This window comes from Thamnophis sirtalis, unplaced genomic scaffold, assembly GCF_051295495.1.
Source record: "Thamnophis sirtalis isolate CommonGarterSnake01/CBP01778 unplaced genomic scaffold, rThaSir2_p1.2 scaffold_10, whole genome shotgun sequence".
Lineage (NCBI taxonomy): Eukaryota > Metazoa > Chordata > Lepidosauria > Squamata > Natricidae > Thamnophis > Thamnophis sirtalis.
The window spans coordinates 62,215,304-62,235,804 of record NW_028261390.1 but is presented as its reverse complement, the minus strand read 5'-3'; the positions used below and the strand labels follow the sequence as shown (position 1 = coordinate 62,235,804).

The 20,501-nt window shown below is 42.8% G+C and overlaps 1 protein-coding gene across 2 annotated transcripts in view; it reads left to right on the top strand.

Annotated features, from left to right (window-relative positions):
• Positions 1-20,501, top strand: part of CRACD (capping protein inhibiting regulator of actin dynamics) — a 171,442-nt gene that overhangs the window by 117,276 nt on the left and 33,665 nt on the right. For both annotated transcript variants that reach the window (XM_087724709.1, XM_087724708.1), the window contains 2 exons: positions 9,267-9,435; positions 12,260-12,395. In XM_087724709.1, the coding sequence (XP_087580835.1) occupies positions 12,276-12,395 (120 nt within the window). In that variant the 5' untranslated portion in view covers positions 9,267-9,435; positions 12,260-12,275. Of the gene's footprint in view, positions 1-9,266; positions 9,436-12,259; positions 12,396-20,501 lie in introns of those variants that run through there.

The window sequence follows — 20,501 nt, the reverse complement described above, 5'->3', positions numbered from 1 at the left end:
GAAGGACTGGCCCCTGGTACCTCTGCCAGGGAGGGCCATGTGCTGGCAGAGGACTGCATGAGGATCCCCCCCAACCCCACCCAGGCCACCACATGAGTGATATCAAGCTGGCCATGCCCACCATGACCCTGCTCCGCGGCCATGCCCAAGATCAAACACAACCCTGATGTGGCCCTCAATGAAATCGAGTTTGAAACCCTTGAGCGAGTTCAATTGGTTCACCGACAAAAGGGCGAACGACAAAAGCGCGCCTGACTAAACCGCGGTGACAAAACCGCGAGTTCTAAAGTGCGCCGACGAATGAGCGCTGAAGCGCTTCGACAACAGCGCGCTGTCAGAAGGACGCTGTAACCCTAAACCTAACTCTAACCCTAAACCTAAACCCCTTACCTTAACTTAAATTGCGCTTCTGTTGGCGCGCTGTTGTCGGTGCGCTGTTGTCGGCACGTTGATGACATTGCGGTTTTAGCGCCGCAGTTTTGTCGGCGCACTTTTGTCATGCGCGCATTTGTCGGGTCACGAGTTCAATTTGCAGCATCCCAAATAGTCCTTAGGTTTATCCATGTATTCCAGGAGCTGTATTGATTACTACGGTAGTCAGCTCCTGGGTGTCATTCGAGGAGGTAGTTCAAACCCTGATTGGCTCACAGCAGGGATATCTTCAAGAGCGTCTTCTCCAAGTTGAGTCTGTCCATCTGGTCAGATGGAGTGGAGAGGATTTTAGATCTGATAGAGAGCTCTTTGTAGCAGAGGTGGGCTTCACATAATTTTACCACCAGTTCAATTCGCACCAAAAACATGAGCACACGCATCTTCTGCGCATGCGCACCACCTTCTGCACATGCGTTTTTCTCGTGCATGCCTTCCACACATATACACGGCCTTCCGTGCATGCGCTTTGCTCGCATGTGGGCTTGCACATATGTGCATGGCTTAGAAAACGTGGCTAAATAGGATGGCATAGTGCTGGGGCGGGGGGGGGGAAGTCTCACCTACAGGTCACCACTACTGGTTCATCTGAACCGGTCCGAACCGGCTGAATGCAACCACTACTTTGTAGGAAGCTCAGTTTGAGCTCTCTCTCCAGATTTCACTTGCCTCTGGATTAGCCACCTCAGTTATTCCGATCACTCCTGCCTATTCCTCTGAAAGACCATGAAAACCTGGCTATTTGGGGTTAACATTTGAAGATTTTGCTGCCAAAATGGGGACACGTCAGGGCCTTGGGTTCCTGATGTTTATGTTTTCATTTTATGTTGTTTATTAACCACCTGGAACCTTTGGAAATAGAGTCCCATAAAAGCTAACCTACTAACTAACTAGGTCAATTAGCATTCAAAGTAAAAGTCCGCTACTTGTGTATCTTAAAGATTGCTTTCATCTACTTGCTTTAGAAATGATTGTCTTTGCACCGTGAAGTATACAGGCCGGTCCTTAAGCGGGGGCTACATGTATACTTCATGAGTTGTTTTTCAAACGGGCTTTTATGTTTATTTCAGGTTTTTTTTTTTAAATGCCTACATTTAGCTACGGAAGGATTGAAACATTCATTTTTATACGTTCTGCCTACATTTCTCTTCCCTTCTCCCGTTTGACAACACCAGAGTTAAAAATCTGCATTAAAGATAGAACAGAAACAAGTATTGGGGAAATTACAGTGGGTGAAACATGCTTTTCATTGAAAATGTAAGATCTTTGAACGTGTCAAGACTAAAAGGGAAAAAAAAATTCCTTTTCTCCCGAAACATGTTGCAATATTTCTTTCAGCCAGCATTAATAAAAGCATATTCTGTATTGATTAAGATGAAAAATATATTAGAACCAGATTCTTAATTGTATAAATAAGGTCCATGTTGCAGTAACTCGCGATTTGGGAGTCCTCCTGGACCCACAGCTGACCTTAGAACATCATTTGTCGGCTGTGACCAGGGGGGCATTTGCCCAGGTTCGCCTGGTGCACCAATTGCGTCCCTACCTGAACCGGGAGGCACTCGCAACAGTCACTCATGCCCTCGTGACCTCAAGACTGGACTACTGCAATGCGCTCTACATGGGGCAGCCCTTGAAGAGCATTTGGAGACTTCAGCTTGTCCAGAATGCAGCCGCGCAAGCGATCATGGGTGCACCTCGGTACACCCATGTCACACCTATCCTCCGCGAGCTGCACTGGTTACCGATCGGTCTCCAGATACGCTTCAAGGTGCTAGTCGTCACTTATAAAGCCCTTCATAGTATTGGACCTGGGTACTTGAGAGACCGCCTGCTGCCAATTACCTCCCAAAGACCCATTAGATCACACAGGGTCGGCCTCCTCCGGGTTCCGTCTACCAGCCAATGCCATTTGGCTACTACCTGGGGGAGGGCCTTCTCTGTGGCAGCTCCGGCCCTTTGGAACGAACTCCCCGCAGAGATTCGGACCATCAGCTCTCTCCAGGCCTTCCGAAAAGCCGTTAAAACCTGGCTGTGTTGGCAGGCCTGGGGTTGATGAGTTCCCTTCCCCTCTCGATTTGTGTGGCTGTTGGTTATTTTTAAATGCTTGTATTGTAGTTTTTATGCTTCCCTTTCCCTCCTTGGGTTTGTGCGCTGCCCTGAGTCCCACTGGGAATAGGGCGGCATATAAATAAAACGAAACCTAAACCTAAACCAGTATGGAAGCATCTTTGCCAAGCCTTAGCAAACTCATATGGGCTACTCTGTACAAAGGGCTGACAATTTATCAGTGCTGTTTTGAATTTGCAGTAATTATTGTACCTATGACATCCTAAGTTTGCAATAGCTCAACAAAGCCAAAGCTAAGCTTCAGCTTTTCTTCACTTAGCTCTAAAAGGGGAAGCGTATTATATAAATTTCTGGTTAATTGGTTTTAAATCTCAGCAAGTACCTTATTTTCCATTAGGCTGGCATATACTGTGTCTATTGATCTTACTCTTATCAAAACAAAGTGCAGATGCTCTAGCATGATTTTCCACAGTAATATGAAGATCAAAAAAGATGGAAAGATTAATAGCTGGCATATATTTTGATTGTGCAATAGACAAACCTAAGGCATTTTACAAGGTATTCCAGGGGTGAAATCTTCCCAGTTCGGCCGAATCAGTAGGGACAACCGGGAGTAAAAAAAAAAAAGCTTCCAAGGATCTCGTGGCTCAGCTGTGAGGTGTATGATCGTCAGAAGCTATTTTGAAAGCTTTTTAAAGCATTTTTTTCCCTGCTGGTTCGCCCAAAACAGCAGGGAAAAATGCTTTTAAAAAGCTAAAAAAATAGATGAAAGTGAAACAAAAAGTTGGCCACGCCCACCCAGTCACATGACACCCCCCCCCAAAAGCCAGTGAGGGGGAAAATTAGATTTCAGCACTGAAAAGTTCCTACAAATTCGCCTCCATAGCTGTCACCCAGCATTATCCAGGACATTAATTGGCTATTTTTGATGGCGTACCTCTTGTGATACTTGCTGAAAAATACTCAGCCCAGTTCTTTCCGGGGACAATGTGTTTATAATGCTGTTAAGTGGTTTTAAGTAGTGCTCATAGTTATTTTGAGCGTGGCACGACAAAACCGCGAAGCCCTTATCCGCGGAGACATAAGCGCGTCGCTAAAGCCACGATGTCATCACCGCGTGTCATCACCGCCGTGACAACAGCGCGGCAACAGAAGGGCGCTTTAAAACGGCGCCGTGGCAGAAAGCCGATTTCAATTAAGGTAAGGGTTAGGATTAGGTTTAGGGGTTTGTTTTAGGGTTTGTTTTAGGGTTTGTTTTAGGGTTAGGTTTAGGGTTAGGTTTAGGGTTAGGTTTAGGATTAGGTTTAGGATTAGTTTAGGGTACTGAGTGCTTGGGAACGCGCGGATTTGCCCTCAGCGATTATGTCATCGCGGTAGGGTCTCGTTTTTCCTTAACACTTCGAGCAGCGCGAATTAGTCTTCGCGCTTATGTCTCCGCGGATAAGGGCTTCGTGGATTTGTGGTGGAACCATTTTGAGGGATCACTTTTTTGGGTAGCAACTAACTTTACTTGTTTTTAGTTGTGAGAAGTTAGCCTTTTACCATTTAGAGCCGAACGATGGACCTGTATGACTGGTGGACTTCAGCTCCCAGAATTCCTGAGTCAGCCATGGTGGCTCAGGAATTCTGGGAGTTGAAGTCTACCAGTCATACAGGGGCCATCATTGCCCACTTCTGATTAGTGAGGTTTTTCATTTCTGGCCTTAGCACAGTGGTGGGTTTCAAATTTTTTTAGAACCTCTTCTGTAGGTGTGGCCTGCTTTGTGGGAGTGGCTTGTCAGCCATGTGACTGAGTGGGAGTGACTTGCTGGCCATGCGACTGGGTGGGAGTGATTTGCCAGTCATGTGACTGGGTGGGAGTGGCTTGCCAACCATGTGTGACTGGGTGGACGTGGCCAACTTCTAAAATGTGGTGAAACTCACTTAACAACGCTTTTGCTTAGCAACCAAAATGTTGGCTCAGAAACTCTGGCATTTGAAGCATGCAAGTCTTAAAGCTGTCAAGTTACAAGACCCTTTTGCACCCCAAATCCTTAAGAAAAAAAAAAACCTAGGGGTGTTCAAACTTGACAGCTTTAAGACTTGTGGACTTCAACTCCCAGAATTCCTCCTCTCACACTTCATCTTGATGATGCGCGGACGGGCGGGGGGAGGAAGCTGGAACCGGTTCTAAACGGCACTGTAGATTTGTGGAACTTCTTCTATAGAAGAAGTTACAACTGGTAGGAACCCACCCCTGTCTTAGCAGCATTACAGTTCCCAAAACTATTGCATAAGAAGGCTCTGCCAGTACTGTTTGTCCTTTATTATAAAGGACAGTGCTTTATTTTAGAAAGCTGCCCTTTAACTTTATTTATTTAAGAAAAAAAAACCCTCATTTTTGTCCTTTTTGTCTGGTCATTTAACATTAATCGTACAAATGGTACCAGTTATTGCAGTCTTTCACACTCATGTGAAAATATGAAAATTGAATTGTCTTTTAAAAATAATTTTACATATCCTGTTTTATGTTTACACGCACTGCTTCCAGATATGCCTTTTTGCAAAGTTTTTCTTGGTTTTGCCCTCTCTTTTGTAAAGCAAAATTGAACACGGTTAAACTTGTAATTCTAATGAATCTCTTTTCAGATTTGCTCCTGTTTCAGATTTATCCTCTATTTTTCCTCAAGAAAACATGGTCACGATACTTATAACGCAGTGGTGGGGTTCAAATTTTTTTTACTATCGTTTCTGTGGTCGTGGTTTTGTGGATGTGGCGTGGCTTTGTTGCCGTGGCATGAGAAGGATACTGCAAAATCTACATTCCCTCCCCACTCCACTAACCTACTTTCCAGCTCCGTTCTCCTGTTCAGGACAACAAAAGAAGATCAGCAGGAGAGGGGCCATCTTAGAGGTCTTCTAGTCCAACCCCTGCTCATGCAGGAGACCCTATACCAGGGGTGGGTTCCTGCCAGTTCTAACCTCTTCTATAGAAGAGGTTCCACAAATCTACAGTGCTTTTTAGAACCGGTTCCAGCTCCCACCCCCTGCCCATCCCCACATCATCAAGATGAAGAGTGAGAGGAGGAATTCTGGGAGTTGAAGTCCACAAGTCTTAAAGCTGTCAAGTTTGAACACTCTTGGTTTTTTTTTCTCTAAAGGGTTAGGGGTGCAAAGGTCTTGTAATTTGACAGCTTTAAGACTTGCACACTTCAATGCCAGAGTTCCTGAGCCAACATGACTGGAGGAGGAATTCTGGGAGTTGAAGTCCACAAGCTGTCAAGTTTGAGCACCCCTGGGAGTTTTTTTTCTAAAGGGTTATGGGTGCGAGGGTCTTGTAACTTGACAGATTTGAGACTTGCGTGCTTCAAATGCCAGAGTTTCTGAGCCAATATTTTGGTTGCTAAGCAAGAACGTTGTTAAATGAGTTTCACCACATTTTAGAAGTTGCCAAGCCCACCCAGTCACATGACTGCCAAGCCATTCCCACTCAGTCACATGACTGCCAAGCCACTCCCACTCGGTCACATGGCTGGCAAGCCACTCCCACAAAGCAGGCCACACCTACAGAAGAGGTTCTAAAAATTTTTGAAACCCACCACTGCCCTATACCATTCCAGACAATGACTGTCCAATCTCTTCTTAAAAACCTCCAGTAATGGAGCCCTCAGAACTTCTGAAGGCAAATTGTTCCACTGGTTGATGATTCTCACTATCAGGAAATTTCTATTTAGTTTGAGGTTGGATCTCCGTTTCACAAGTTTTTGACCATTACTTCTTATCCTGCCCTCAGGTGTTTTGGAGAATAGGTTGACCCCCTTTTTTTCTGTTCCAGCTCCTCAAATATTGGAAACCTGCTATCATGACTCGAGGTGAAAGGAATATATTTACCTGAAATAAGACTTTATAGATAGTAACCAGAACTTTGACTTGGGCTTGGGAGTTTACTGACAACCCTTGCAAAGATTTTTAGAAACACACTACCTTTAAATAACAGAATTTATATTTGTTATGTTTGAGCTCAAACTTGGTCCCAGATGGTCATGCAACCATCTGGGCTAACAACCTTGCTAATCATCAAATTATCAAGAAGGATGTGTGAACTAGTCTTTCTTCTGAGAGCTGGTCTCTCTCTGATCTCTTTTACTGTCTAGCACAAATTATAATTTGTAAAGTTACTGTAGTTTGAAAAGCTTTTTTAATAGTGAGATGCATCAAGGAGAGTTGTACGGACAAGAGGCTGTAATTAAGTCTTTATGTAGTTTGAAATGTTAACCTGGAATTGTATAAAAGCTTGAAGATATTTACATTAGATACGTCAAGTCTTTTTTCCTTGTTTTTTTAATTGAAATGTTTTTAGAATAAAAATTTGCATTTGCATTTTAGACTTTAAAATGATAAGAAAGAGATATGATTGAAAAATGGTCAGGAATAAAAGAGGAACAACTCGTGGTTTAAAATATTTTTAGAGGGAAATATTTTAAAATATAAACAAATTGTAGTAGGATTGTATTTAAAATAAAAGTATGAAAACTGGCAAACAAAGTTAAATGAAGGGTAAATATATAGAGATAACATTTGGTTTGCTTTGGCATTTACTAATTCTGTATATTAACAGAAATACAATTAGTATCTTAAGATTTCTGCTTTTCTGAGTATTGAATAACAGTTCAAACATCCATAAATTATAAGGAAATTTATGATGTGCATAAAATAAAATTCATTGCAATAGGCACACATTTATAAAATGGATACAATAGAAAACAGCACAAAATGCATATCTCAAAGGAATGGAATAAAAAAGTTCTTTGAAGGAGAACACATAATACATGCAGGCACATTTGAGATAGATTTTAAAAAGTAAAGACATAGAAATGGATTAAAATGAATTTAGTGTAGTGGGAGGGGGGGAGTAATTAAATTAAAATGGATGGATTTAGTTCATAAGGGGCCTCTTAACTTTTATCATTTCTATCTGAAAATCAACAAAAATATTAAATTAAGAAATCAGAGCTATCACAGTGACAATTCATTTATACAAATCCTGAAATTGTGTTTTCTAAATTGATCTCATGTGAAAAATAAATGTACTGATACATGGAATGGAAATGTGCTTTTAGCTATTATATCATTAATTGGCTCAGCTTGTTTGAGTAATATAGTATTAGCAACATATGAAGTGCAATTTGTCTTGAAATTAGATGCCTCACTTGCAATTTAGTTTTAGTGAGGTAATTATGGGTTAGACAAAAAAGAAAAATGGTTTGCAATATCCATTTCCAGCTTGAATTTCCTTAAAGGTCTCCTTAAATGACAATGTATTAAACACCATTTGCATTGTGGTATTTTTTTTTTCAAAATTGAAATTTATCTTAGTTTATTTGTTTTGGCTTTAACCAGGGGTAAAATGCTACCAGTTGAGGCCGTTTCGCTTGAACCTGTAGTTTAAAAATGCTGAAAAAAGTTTTTAAAAGTTCCCATGATCAGTTATGCTACAATCAACTGTGGTGTGCGATTGTCAGGACTATTTTTTTACATTTTAAAGCATTTTTAACTACTGGTTCTCCTGAATCGGTAGTTTAAAAATGCTTTAAAAAGTTTTTTAAAAGTTGGCCATGCCCACAGAGTCACATGACCCCCCCCACAAACCACGCCCACCAAACCACACCCATAGAACCACGTCCATAGGGAAAAAAATTGAATTTCCCCATTGGCTTTAACGAAATCTTGGATAAGTCCAATATTTTCTGTTTTGCAGTTATAAAACTAAAGCTGTTAATTAGCTGATATACTGTATGTTCTTTTTAAGTGTAATTCTTCCCAGAGTGGTTCATAGTCTGATCTGCTGTTTTTTTCTTCTCTCTTTAGAGCAGTGTTTTTATTGGCTTTTGGGGTAAAAAAAAAACCATTTACCAAATTTGTAAGCCACTAAGATTTATTAAGGTCTTTGATGTCCTAGCTGTAGTAAGCGAGATACTCTTATACGATATTTCCTGTGTTTGCGGGTTATCAAAAATATCTTCCGTATGGCAGATAATGAATAAGGACTTACAAGGGCAACTTGAAAAATCACCACTTGGTAAATAGTCATCTGTATCAAAATTGGGAAACATATCTGATGAACTTCTGGGTTCTTTTTACATTTTACAAAATAATAAAGCGAATTAGAATGGATTAACTAGAATAACCAGAGGACGCATGCTTTGTTCATACAGAAACTCAAATGCAGACAGGTTTACAAATGGCTTCTGATTCTGTATTTGGCAGTCCAACTGTGAATGCAGTTTTTAAAGTAATGAATCAATTTTTTTTTGTCTGTAATCCCTTACATCGGTGTGGAGTTGGGGCAACTGAGTGGAACTGAGTGTTTACTGGCCGGATGCCCTACCTGTCGCCAATGCAGAGTTGGCAGCTGATATCTACTCACTGTGCCCAGAGAAAGAAATGTTCTCATCCTTATTTAACAAGGAAAATATATAAACAAATATTTCAGATGAGGAAGTCTCTATCTAATAATCAAACCGACCTAACATCCACTATTTATTAAAAAAAATGTAGGGGAGAGGAAAAAACACTGCAGCATGCACATTTTTTTAGGAATTTTGTTTTGTTTTTGCAAGATAAAGTTTTCAACTGCAATAGACAGATGTGCTTTTTTTCCATAGACTCGCAACTGGTTTGGACTTCCATCTTTTTGGCTGGCTTCTTAACTAAGTTTTTGTTTCCCAGAATGTTTGCTGATGAAATGACAATGAGCCTTTTATGTGTATTTGCCTCGTTATCTGCAGATAAGAAAAAGGGCAGTAAATTTCAGCCCTTCAAAAAGTTGTTTGGAAGGAGAAAAAAACGGGAGACCACGCCGGATCGTGAGACCTCCAAGTTGAAGGCAAGCAGTTCCATCGGAGATGTCTGTAATGGGGCGCTGTCTTCGGATGAAGAGACCAACAATGGCTTGAGGTAATGAAATGTTGGCATGCTGCCATTGCTGAATCTAATCCATTGCCTTGAGGTTAAGCCAGGAGAGGTGAATCTATGGAGGTTCTCAGTCCCCCAGGTCATGGTTGTCCCAAAGGTGCTTTTTCAAAAGGCAGCTGGACTTTGTTTTTCCTTGAAGAAGTTTCACTTCTCATCCGAGAATCTTCCGAGACCAGGAGAAGAGTAATAGCTAAAGTTCTGAAAATCTCATTGGAATGAACTCTAACCCTTGGTGTTTATTAAGGTATAATACGGAAGTGGTGTGTTGTCGAGACATTTCTGATACGCATATATAATATGATTACTTCAAAACACTTCTTTTGAAGGAACTGATTCCGTAAGTCCTAGTGGACAACCATTTAAATATGAGCCAGCCGTGTGCAGCAGCTGCCAAAAAAGCCAACACGGTTCTAGGCTGCATAAACAGAGGGATAGAATCAAGACCATGTGAAGTGTTAATACCACTTTATAAGGCCCTGGAAAGGCCGCACTTGGAATACTGCATTCAGTTTTGGTCGCCACAATGTAGAAAAGATGTGGAGACTCTAGAAAGAGTGCAGAGAAGAACAAGGAAAATTATTAGGGGACTGGAGGCTAAAACATATGAAGAACGGTAGCAGGAACTGGGTATGTCTAGTTTAATGAAAAGAAGGACTAGGGGACACATGATAGCAGTGTTCCAATATCTCAGGGGTTGCCACAAAGAAGAGGGAGTCAAACTATTCTTCAAGGCACCTTAGGGTAGAACAAGAAGCAATGGGTGGAAACTAATCAAGGAGAGAAGCAACTTAGAACTGAGGAGAAATTTCCTGACAGTTAGAACAATTAATCAGTGGAACAGCTTGCCTCCAGATGTTGTGAATGTCTCAACACTGCAAGTCTTTAAGAAGATGTTGGATAGCCATTTATCTGAAATGGTATAAGGTTTCCTGCATAGGCAGGGGCTTGGACTAGAAGACCTCCAAGGTCCCTTCCAATTCTGCTATTGTATTGTATTGTAATTTGTTCACCAAAGGAAATAATTTCAAGGTGACAGTTTCAGTAGCATAGAGGCAGTTATTTAATAAAATATAGAAATACCAACCAAAGGACTAAACAAATCTGATTTACGAGACACAATTCTATCTTAAATTTTGAATAACTGTCTACTGTTAATTTGTCCTTGAATGTGATCATCGCTGTGGTCTAAGGAATCTCTCACGTGTATCCTGGCAACAGTTGTCATAGCATTGCCATGCCATTTAAGGGCGATTGAGCACACAGTGGGAGCTTGCTCTAAGCATATATATTTGTTCAATCTTGCTGCTTCTTCTTCTTCTTTTTTTTTTGATGGTTCCTCTATGATAGGACAGGATACCAATAACCACAACATCTTCTTGTTTTTGAATAGCAATCTTCAGAAGAGCATCAATATCAAGGCATGCGCGGACCCAAGGGAGTTATCTAAGCAGGGCCACCCATGACATTATTCATCTTTTTCCATTTTTCTCATTTCTATTTGTGCGTGCTTCAATATGGGAGTGGGAGGCAGATTCCTGCACTCTAAAAATAGGTGATAACAACTTGATCTTTTTGGAACGATTCGTGTTCTTAGAATTGTGCAAAGCACAGTAGGACCACAGCGCAGTTATATTGCCATATTTGGAATCCTGTTTCTAATGTAGATTCAATTCAAGTCAGGATAGAGCTGGAAGGGACCTTGGAGGTCTTCTACTCCTCAATCAGGAGACCCGATATCATGATGGACTGTGGCTGTTCAGTCTCTTTTTAAAAACCTCCAGTGATGAAGCACAACAACATCTAAAGGCAAGCCATCCCACTGGTGCATATCATGAATAAGTCCAGGGGTGGGCGTGGCCATGGTGGGCGTGTCCTAGTCAGCTTCCTTCACCACAGTGATGGAGGAGGGCATTTTCACCTTCCCCAGGCTTCAGAGGCTTTCCCCGAGCCTCAGGGAGGGTGAAAACTGCCTCCCCCAGGCTCTGGAGGGCCTCCAGAGGCCGGAACTGGGCTCGTTTCCGACCTTCCGGAACTTCCAGGAGGCCTGTTTTTCTCCCTCCCTGAGCCTCTGCACGCGCCCTGCACTTACCTCACATCCAAAATGGGCTGCGTGGAGATTCCTGGGAGGGTCATGTTGGGGTGGGAGAAGCAGGGTGGGCAGGGCCAGCCAGGGGCGGGATTTGGAGGTTCTCCCAACCGGCCATAACGTTAGCTACGGGTTCTCCTGTAGCGACTCTCCTAGCAATCACAAATGATGAGGAAGCTGTAGTCTAGAAGAGGGCACACTCTGCCTCTAACGCCAGACAATGAGATTTTTCAATAACCTGGTTCTACAGAGCTGTTCCTTTTCGTATTCACTCGGCGTCCTTGTGGCAAATGTTCAAGCCAAAGATGTCTTTTTCAAGTCAAGAACCCTATTTGTCTTTTAGGTCGCACATGGACAGCTGCAGTTGCAAGCATGGAAGTGACAGCAGCAACGAAACGGGCAGGGGGAAGACAAAATTAAAAATGGGATTGAACATAATTGCTTTGAAACACAATTTAAACTAAATGAAATTCATGGCATACGGTCATCAGAATTGGTCCCCGTGTACCAGGACATTTTCCTTTCATAATGCCAATTATAATTTGGCAGCAACGTGTATAGGAACTCTGGAATTAGGTACAAATGCATACCCATTATTTAAGCAGTGAAAGTAAATCAGTGCTGGGTTGCAGGCGGTACGCCCCAGTTGCAGACGGCGTATTGGTGCCTGCCGGGAGCACCAATCCTAAAATCCTAATATGTATCCGAATTGTCTTTCAGGTCTCCAAGTTATAGCATGGGAACACGGGCCTTTTCCCATGAGAGTATTTTTATGCCTGATGGGCGAGCAGAGAGCGAAGAGTCGATTCAAGCAATGTCACAAGATAATCTCGTTGGCAAAGTCAAAACTCTTCAGGTAACAATGAGCAAACTTTGCGCTTCCGTGCAAGAGTTTAAATTCTTCCGTTTTCTGATTATATCCTATGATTCTATATGATCATAGAGTCATAATAAAGACTATGGAGCCAGGAGTCTCCAAACATTCCCCACCATACCTAGCTGGGGAATTCTGGGAGTTGAAGTCCACATGTCTTAAAATTGCCCAGTTTGGAGACCAGTACTCTATAGCAGTAGTCACCAGGTTCAGGTTCAGGTTCAGGTTCATTTTATTTATATGCCGCCCTATTCCCGGCGGGACTCAGGGTGGCGCACAAACCCAAGGAAGAGAAGGGAACACAAAAACTACCACAAAAAGTACAGGGCGTTTAAAACAACCAACAGCCACACGATTCGAGAGGGGAAGGGAACTCATCGATCCCAGGCCTGCCGACACAGCCAGGTTTTAACGGCTTTTTGGAAGGCCTGGAGAGAGATGAGGGTCTGAATCTCTGCGGGGAGCTCGTTCCAAAGGGTCAGAGCCGCCACAGAGAAGGCCCTCCCCCGGGTAGTGGCCAGATGACATTGGCTAGTAGACGGAACCCGGAGGAGGCCTAATCTGTGTGATCTAATGGGTCTTTGGGAGGTAATTGGCAGCAGGCGGTCTCTCAAGTACCCAGGTCGCCAACTGGTGATCCGTGAACCACTGGTGGCCCATGAGAAAATTTTGGTGATCTGCAGAAACATTATTTGCATTTTGATATTGCACTAAATCAGGGGCCCTCAAACTACGACCCCTGGGCTGGATACGTTCAATGAACGTTTGTGTTGCTGCAGAGAGTTTCCCCCTGCGGGGTCCATTTGTGCAGGTTGGAGGGGGGGGCAGAAATTGGGCGAAGGCTGGAGGGAAGTGCCGCTGGTGGAGAAGAGTCGGAGGGCCTTGTTCCGGTGGGACTACATCATGGCCTGGAACTGGCTGACCAACTCAGCCTGCTGAGCACCGGTAGCTGGCCTTGCACTCTCACAGGTCTTTCTTCTGCTCGTTCGTCCTCAATGAGGTCCTTCCGCTGAGCCTCCTTCTCGGTCAGATCCAATTGGAACTGAGCCAGCTGTTTTGCCAATCCTTTCTCATGGTGGCTGCTTAGCTCCTGCTTCCTGTTGGGGCCCTAAGGAGCTCGGGTGGGCAGGCATGGAGGGGCTGGGAGGGGAGGGGTGAGTAGAGCCTGGCAAGGCGCCCTTGTTGTGAGCGACATTGAGTTGGCCACGCCCACCCAGTCACATGAACATCTAGCCACGCCCACCCAGCAGTTCATTAGGCAGATCATATTAGTGTTCCGCAGGATTTAAAATTATGAATTTAGTGGTCCCTGAGGTTGGAAAGGCTGGTGACTCTACTCTAGAGGTTAGTTGGAAAGGAGGAAGGAAATGAAACCATATCCACAGTGTGTCCTGCCAACAGAAGGAAATACTTGTAGCCCAGGGTTGAACTCTGGGGTCCTTGGTGCTCTCTGAGCTTGGTTGTGTGGTTGTATGCGCTATGTCTTTGAGCACTTTCTGTTCTTTCTTCATGTGGTTCGACTCTAAGCCAGTTTTTTAAAAGCCTGTCTGGAAAGAGACACTTGAGCACACCTCACAAAGTATTAATTCCAAAGAGCTGGCTACCGTGTCTTCCGTAAGACGGTTTTTCCTCCGCCTTTCCCTTTCCAGGAAAGCAAGAGCTAATTGTTTTCTTTTTGTGGGTAGAGCTTTCTGTGTATTTGTGGGTATACATACTTACCCACAAATGCACACATGTATTTTTTATTGCATACATCCAGTCCGTCAGACTTGTCAACGCTTAAACCTCTAAATAGAAATGATGCTTGGTTCCATTTGTTGAGAATGGTTTTCCCTTGCACATACGTGCTAGTCGTTCCTGACTCTAGGGGGCAGTGCTCATCTCCGTTTCAAAGCCGAAGAGCCAGCATTTTCCAAAGACGTCTCCGTGGTCATGTAGCTGGCATGACTCAACGCTGAAGGCACACAGAGCGCTGTTACCTTCCCACCAAAGGTGGTTCCTATTTTTTCTACTAGTTTTGAACTGCTAGGTTGGCAGTAATGAGAGCTGGGGCAAGTAATGGGAGCTCACTCCTTTACTAGGGATTCAAACTGCCAAACTGCCGATCTTTCTGATCGACAAACTCAGTGTCTTAGCCACTGAGCCACCACATCCTATATTGAGAAAGGTATAATTTTATTAGAAGTCAAATGTATCGCAGTAATGCATAGCCAGAACTGAGAATCACTCACTCAAATCCCTAAGTTTAACTTTTCCCACCCTTAACTGCCTCCCATCGCTGACCACCCCCCACCCCCCCATGATCAATCAAGTTCAAGCAAGATGTTTTCAGAACAGACCCCTCAAGCATGTTGGTACGCAGCTGTTTTCTTCTCCCAGCTGGGTGACCTTGAAACAGTGTCTTGGAGAGATACAGAAGTTACTTTCGTTTTCCCCCAAGCATTCCCAAAGCAGTAAAAAAATAATATTTATTTTAAAGTTGGTTGTTCCACATACATACAGTTTGATGTTTTAACTTGGTGAATGATATGGCTGGCTGGATGGCTGTTTGTGTCAGCTGCCACCTGATATTGGCTTTGCTGTGTGCCTCACTATCATACGGTGGCTGTCTTCCATGAACTCTGACGAGAGTGGATGGGAAGATGAATGCTTGGGGGGAAAGCGAAAGTAACTTCTGTATCTCCCCAAGACACTGTTATTATTTTTTACTGCTTTGCTGGACTCTATTATATTTTAGAGCCATCTTTGTTAGATGACAATATAGCACTAACATTCTAGTAAGAGGCTGCCAGTTTGAAACTCTGCAGAAACTTTCTATTATTATTAATTTTCTTCCTCTGAACTATCTATTTATTTGTGGGCTTCTTTTTAAATAAGAACATGTCATCCGTTCTCCAGGCACTTAAGAGGAAAATTCAAGAGCCGAGGTGGCGCAGTGGTTAGGGTGCAGTACTGCAGGCCACTTCAGCTGACTGTTATCTGCAGTTCAGCGGTTCTAATCTCACCGGCTCAAGGTTGACTCAGCCTTCCAACCTTCCGAGGTGGGTGAAATGAAGACCCAGACTGTGGGGGCGATATGCTGACACTGTAAACCGCTTAGAGAGGGCTGAAAGCCCTATGAAGCAGTATATAAGAAGTCTAACTGCTATTGCTATTGCTATTTTCTGAGCAAGATTAAACTTTTTTAACCCAAGTGACTGGAGACTCCAGAAACTGGACAAAAGATAAATAGTGTGCCTCTGACTTTCTAAAGAAAATCAGTGGTTAAAAAAAGTTTACGCCAGGTTTGAAGCCAGCAGCTTTCTGTTTAACAAATCAACAGTTAACAATCATTGTGCTTCTTTAGTACTACAATAACTGCTGGGATTAGTCTGTAATTAAATAAAATATACCAGCTAAAATGGACAAGAGCAATAACATAAGAGCATAAGGAATAAAAGGGTAGTTTAAAACCACAACAGGAAAACATGCTTGAAGGTCGCCTTTGCAATGGAAAAGTGATGAATACAAAACTATCTTGTCTGTTCCTACCCTGAAAAAATGGTTGCTGGCCAATTCTGGAAGTGAAACAACTGGACAAGATGGATAAGTCCTGAGTTGGTTTGTTGGTTTTGTTGCTGTTGTTGTTCACCTCCAACCAACAGCTACCATTCCCCTGCTTCTTTTTCCAACATAGAATGTCTTGGGGGAGGTCCCTCCCAGCTTTAGGGGCTAGGTTCTCTACCAAAATAGCAGGGGAAAATTAGAAGGATCAAGAAGACAAATTGTTCCATTTTTGACCCACAGTTCATCCGGAATACAATACCTACGTAGGACAGATGGGGAGGAAGATAACCACCAGATTGCAAGTGGTCAGACAAAGAGACTCAAGCTGATTGGTAGCCTCACATTGCAATAAATAAGGACATACATTTAATTCTGCAGCTACTAAGATTGTTGGATGAGCAGGTACAAAAACAGCCAGGGAAGTGATTGAAGCCTAGGAAACTGGCCCCTCATCAATCAACAGGAGTGCTGATTTACCCCCAGCTTATCAAGTACTTAGGAGGCCAGGGCTTGGCAGCACAAGGAAACAACAGGCAAAGACTTAATGGCCAACAACACCCCAAACTACATCTAAAAAGCCACATACAACAGGCACCATATAAACACCATACTCAGAATACCCCAAAGCACACACTCTGCTAGAGAGAAGTTCCCCGAGGATGGGCTCCAGAACGAGACCGAAAAGACGAAACCTCTGGTCCCAGTGACCGACCCAGATTGGATCTTGCAGAATATATACTCTCCCTACATAGTTCATCAAGAATACATACCTTACATGGATGTGGAACTTCTGAGAGAATATGAATGAGTGGAGGAAGGTGAAAGACAAACTAAGAATAAGGTAAAGGTTCCCCTCGCACATATGTGCTAGTCATTCCCGACTCTAGGGGGTGGTGCTCATCTCCGTTATAAAGCCGAAGAGCCAGCGCTGTCCGAAGACGTCTCCGTGGTCATGTGGCCGGCATGACTAAACGTTGAAGGCACACGGAACGCTGTTACCTTCCCACCAAAGGTGGTTCTTATTTTTTCTTCTTGCATTTTTTACATGCTTTCCAACTGTTAGGTTGGCAGAAGCTGGGACAAATAACAGAGCTCATTCCATTAGGCGGCACTAGGGATTCGAACCGCTAAACTGCCAACCTTTCTGACCGACAAACTCAGCGTCTTAGCCACTGAGCCACCGCGTCCCACAGAATAACACAATCTAAGAATAACACAATAGTAAATCATATCATCTCAGTCCTCCACAATGGTGCTGTTCGGTAGAAAGAGAGAAACGTTGGTTGAAGAGTGAATAGGCAGAGTTAAGGAGTAAATAATGAAATAATGAAACACAAATAACATGTCTCACCAGGTCTGTATCGTTTCTGGGTATGTGCTAGACATTTGGTGCCCAACAGAACAGAACAGAACAACATAGTTGGAAGGGACTTTGGAGGTCTCCAGAGATTGAAAAAGAATTTCATCTTCAGAATGCTCTCCATTTCTCAGGTCCCTCCTGTAATTTTACGCTTCAGTACCTTAAAAAAAAAACACGACTTTTTTGGGGAAATAAATCTGCCAGCCATATGGAAGTTTGTTCTGCCTGAGTAAACTCCTAATTCCACCCGCCTGCCCCACTGACAGAAACATTTCTTCCCGTTGCTATCCAGAGGGTTTCTAAATGGTTTTCTCCTTTTCAATCAGAGGTTTCAGTAAGCAAAACATATGGCTACTATAAGGACTAAGAGACGATCGGGAGGATTTAAATCTTCATTAGATCAGGTTTGAATAATTAACCACTCAATGAAGCAAAGAAAAAAAAACAAGTTTCAATAATACGCTTGAAAGACTGTATCGCACTATGATAGTGCATGAAGGGCATCTGGATGGAAAACAGAAAGCATGTGTGTCAGCCAGGATTATTTGAGGTATTTATTTATACTGTAATGACATTGGGGGAATTTATAGGTATTTTAAAGTGAAGTTTTAATGTATTCATGATTTTAAAAGGTTATAGGCCACCAGCGTTCTTAAAGAGTTCTGCTCGGCTCTGGTAAGTTATAAAGATGTCTCCCAAAAGACTCTAAACTGGCAGCATTTGAGAAGGTAAATATTTAACAGAAACATATTCAGGTAGTCCTCGGCTTAGTGGCCATTCAAAGTTACAATGGCACCGAAAAGAGGGACTTATGACCTTTTTTCACATTTATGACCATTGCGGCATTCCCATAGTCACTTGATCAAAATTCAGACGCTTGGCAACTGACTCATATTTATGACGGTTGCAGTGTCCCGGGGTCATCTTTTGTGAGCTTCTGACAAGCAAAGTCAATGAGGAAGCCAGATTCACTTAACAACGGTGTTGCTAATTTAACCACGGCACTGATTCACTTAAGAACTGTGGCAAGAGTCGTAAAACGGGGCCAAACTCAGTGAACAGATTTCTCACTTAGCAACAGAGACCTTGGGCTCATTTGTGGTCGTAAGTTGAGAACTACCTGTAATATAGTTACGATTTGATCTACATTGAATCATAAAATGCAAGAGTTCGATTCCTAATTGTAGGGTTTGATATAAGGAGGAAAAGAAATAAGCTAAATCTACCCACCGTCCTTTAGAACTATTCATACTGTTCTGTCCTTGCAAACCATTAAATGTTTGTAGGGAGATCTCAAAAAAATCAAGATGGCATTTGGGGGAGTGCAAACTCTTGATGCCTTTGTAGTTTAGGTACCAATTCTACATTGCTTTTTCTCCTTTAAAGTTTTCTCTTTTTTTAAGGGTTTCATCCTGCTTTTTCAAGGGTCGACTGCATCCAGCCACACTTCCTTGTTTCTCCCCCTCATTCTTCTTTCATATACTTGTTTTTTTGATTCTCAATTCATTTTTTTTCTGAATGTCCGCATCACTTCAATGTACTTGTTTCACACCGGTTACTCCTTTGGTCATTCAATCTATGTGCCAGCATTCCAAGTAATGCACCCATAGAAAGCAGAACTCCGAGGCAGATAGATTCCTCAAAGAACAATTTATTGGATACATCATGTTGGCGCAACTGGTGAAAACCAACTCTGAACGTTCCCGCGGTTTTCACCTAATTAAAAAAATGAAAGTTTCCCCTTCCTTTCAGGTCGTTGGTCACATTGTCCAATAGAGGTGCTGGCAGGTTGCTTGGTTACTCCACTCCTCCTCTTCTCAGCCACCTGTTAGAATGACCTTGGTTCCCACAAGAAAACTTTTTATTCTGACTGCACAGCCGAGCTCTCATTTCCCCCCTCCCTTGTCTCCTCCTCTGCTTTGTGGCAACTCTGAAGCCTCAAAGATGGCCTCACTTCAGATTTGACACTGTGTGTGTTCAGCATCCATACATTCTTTTCTTGTTCTACAATCACACTTTTCAAACAGCCATTCCCATTGCAGTCAACTTGCTGTATTGTCTAGCAGATTATTGGCTTGCTGTATTTTCACAGATTATAATGATTCCATCCATTTTCCCATCTTAATATTGTACCAACCTACGCAATGTGCTTCCAATAAATCCACCTCCTTATATTCCAGAGCAGGCCTGTAAATAAAACTAATCCAATCTTATTTCAGCCTCTGATGTCAATCGCAGACGTGCATTAACAAATGACTCAATAGGGTTTCTGACATTTGCTGTCTACCATTAGAGAATTAATGTTTACATCACAATTACAAGAAAGCCCAGCCAGAAATGTCAGTGCCTTTCATGGACACATGAACAGACTCTTGTATTACATTAATATTTAGAATGTGTTATTCCTATTAAAAGAATAGCTCACCATAAACAAATGGGAGAACAGAAATAAAAAGATTCTTTAAATTATCCCACCTCTCAGAGCAGTGGTGAGATTCAATTTTTTTACTACCAGTTCTGTGGGCGTGGCTTGGTGGGCGTGGCATGGCTTGGTGGGCGTGGCAGGGGAAGGATACTGTAAAATCTCCATTTCCTCCCCATTCCAGGGGAAGGATACTGCAAAATCCCCATTTCCTCCCCACTCCAGGGGAAGGATACTGCAAAATCCCCATTTCCTCCCCACTCCAGGGGAAGGATACTGCAAAATCCCCATTCTCCTCCAGATCAGCTGGGACTCGGGAGGCAGAGAATAGATGGGGGCGGAGCCAATCAGAGGTGATATTTACTGGTTCTTTGAACTACATAAAATTTCCACTACTGGTTCTCTAGAACAGGTCAGAACCTGCTGAATACCATCTCTGTCTCAGAGATAGGGAAAGAAAACGGAAATTGTTTTCAATGAAACTTTTAGAACTAAAATGTTGAGGAAAGGAAGAAATGAGACGCTGAACTTGCACTTGAAATAGCCCTAAAGATTTCATACATTACATCAGTGGTGGGATTCAAATAATTTAACAACCGGTTCTCTGCCCTAATGACCATCTGGGTAGGTTGGGCTCGGTGGTCATGTGACTGGGTGGGCGTGGCCAACTTAAAGTCACTCAGTTCGATGGGCGCTTCGCCTTAGCTGTTACAATGTAATAAGGGTTAACCAGAGAGGCAGTTTCTGTAAGCAGTTCAAT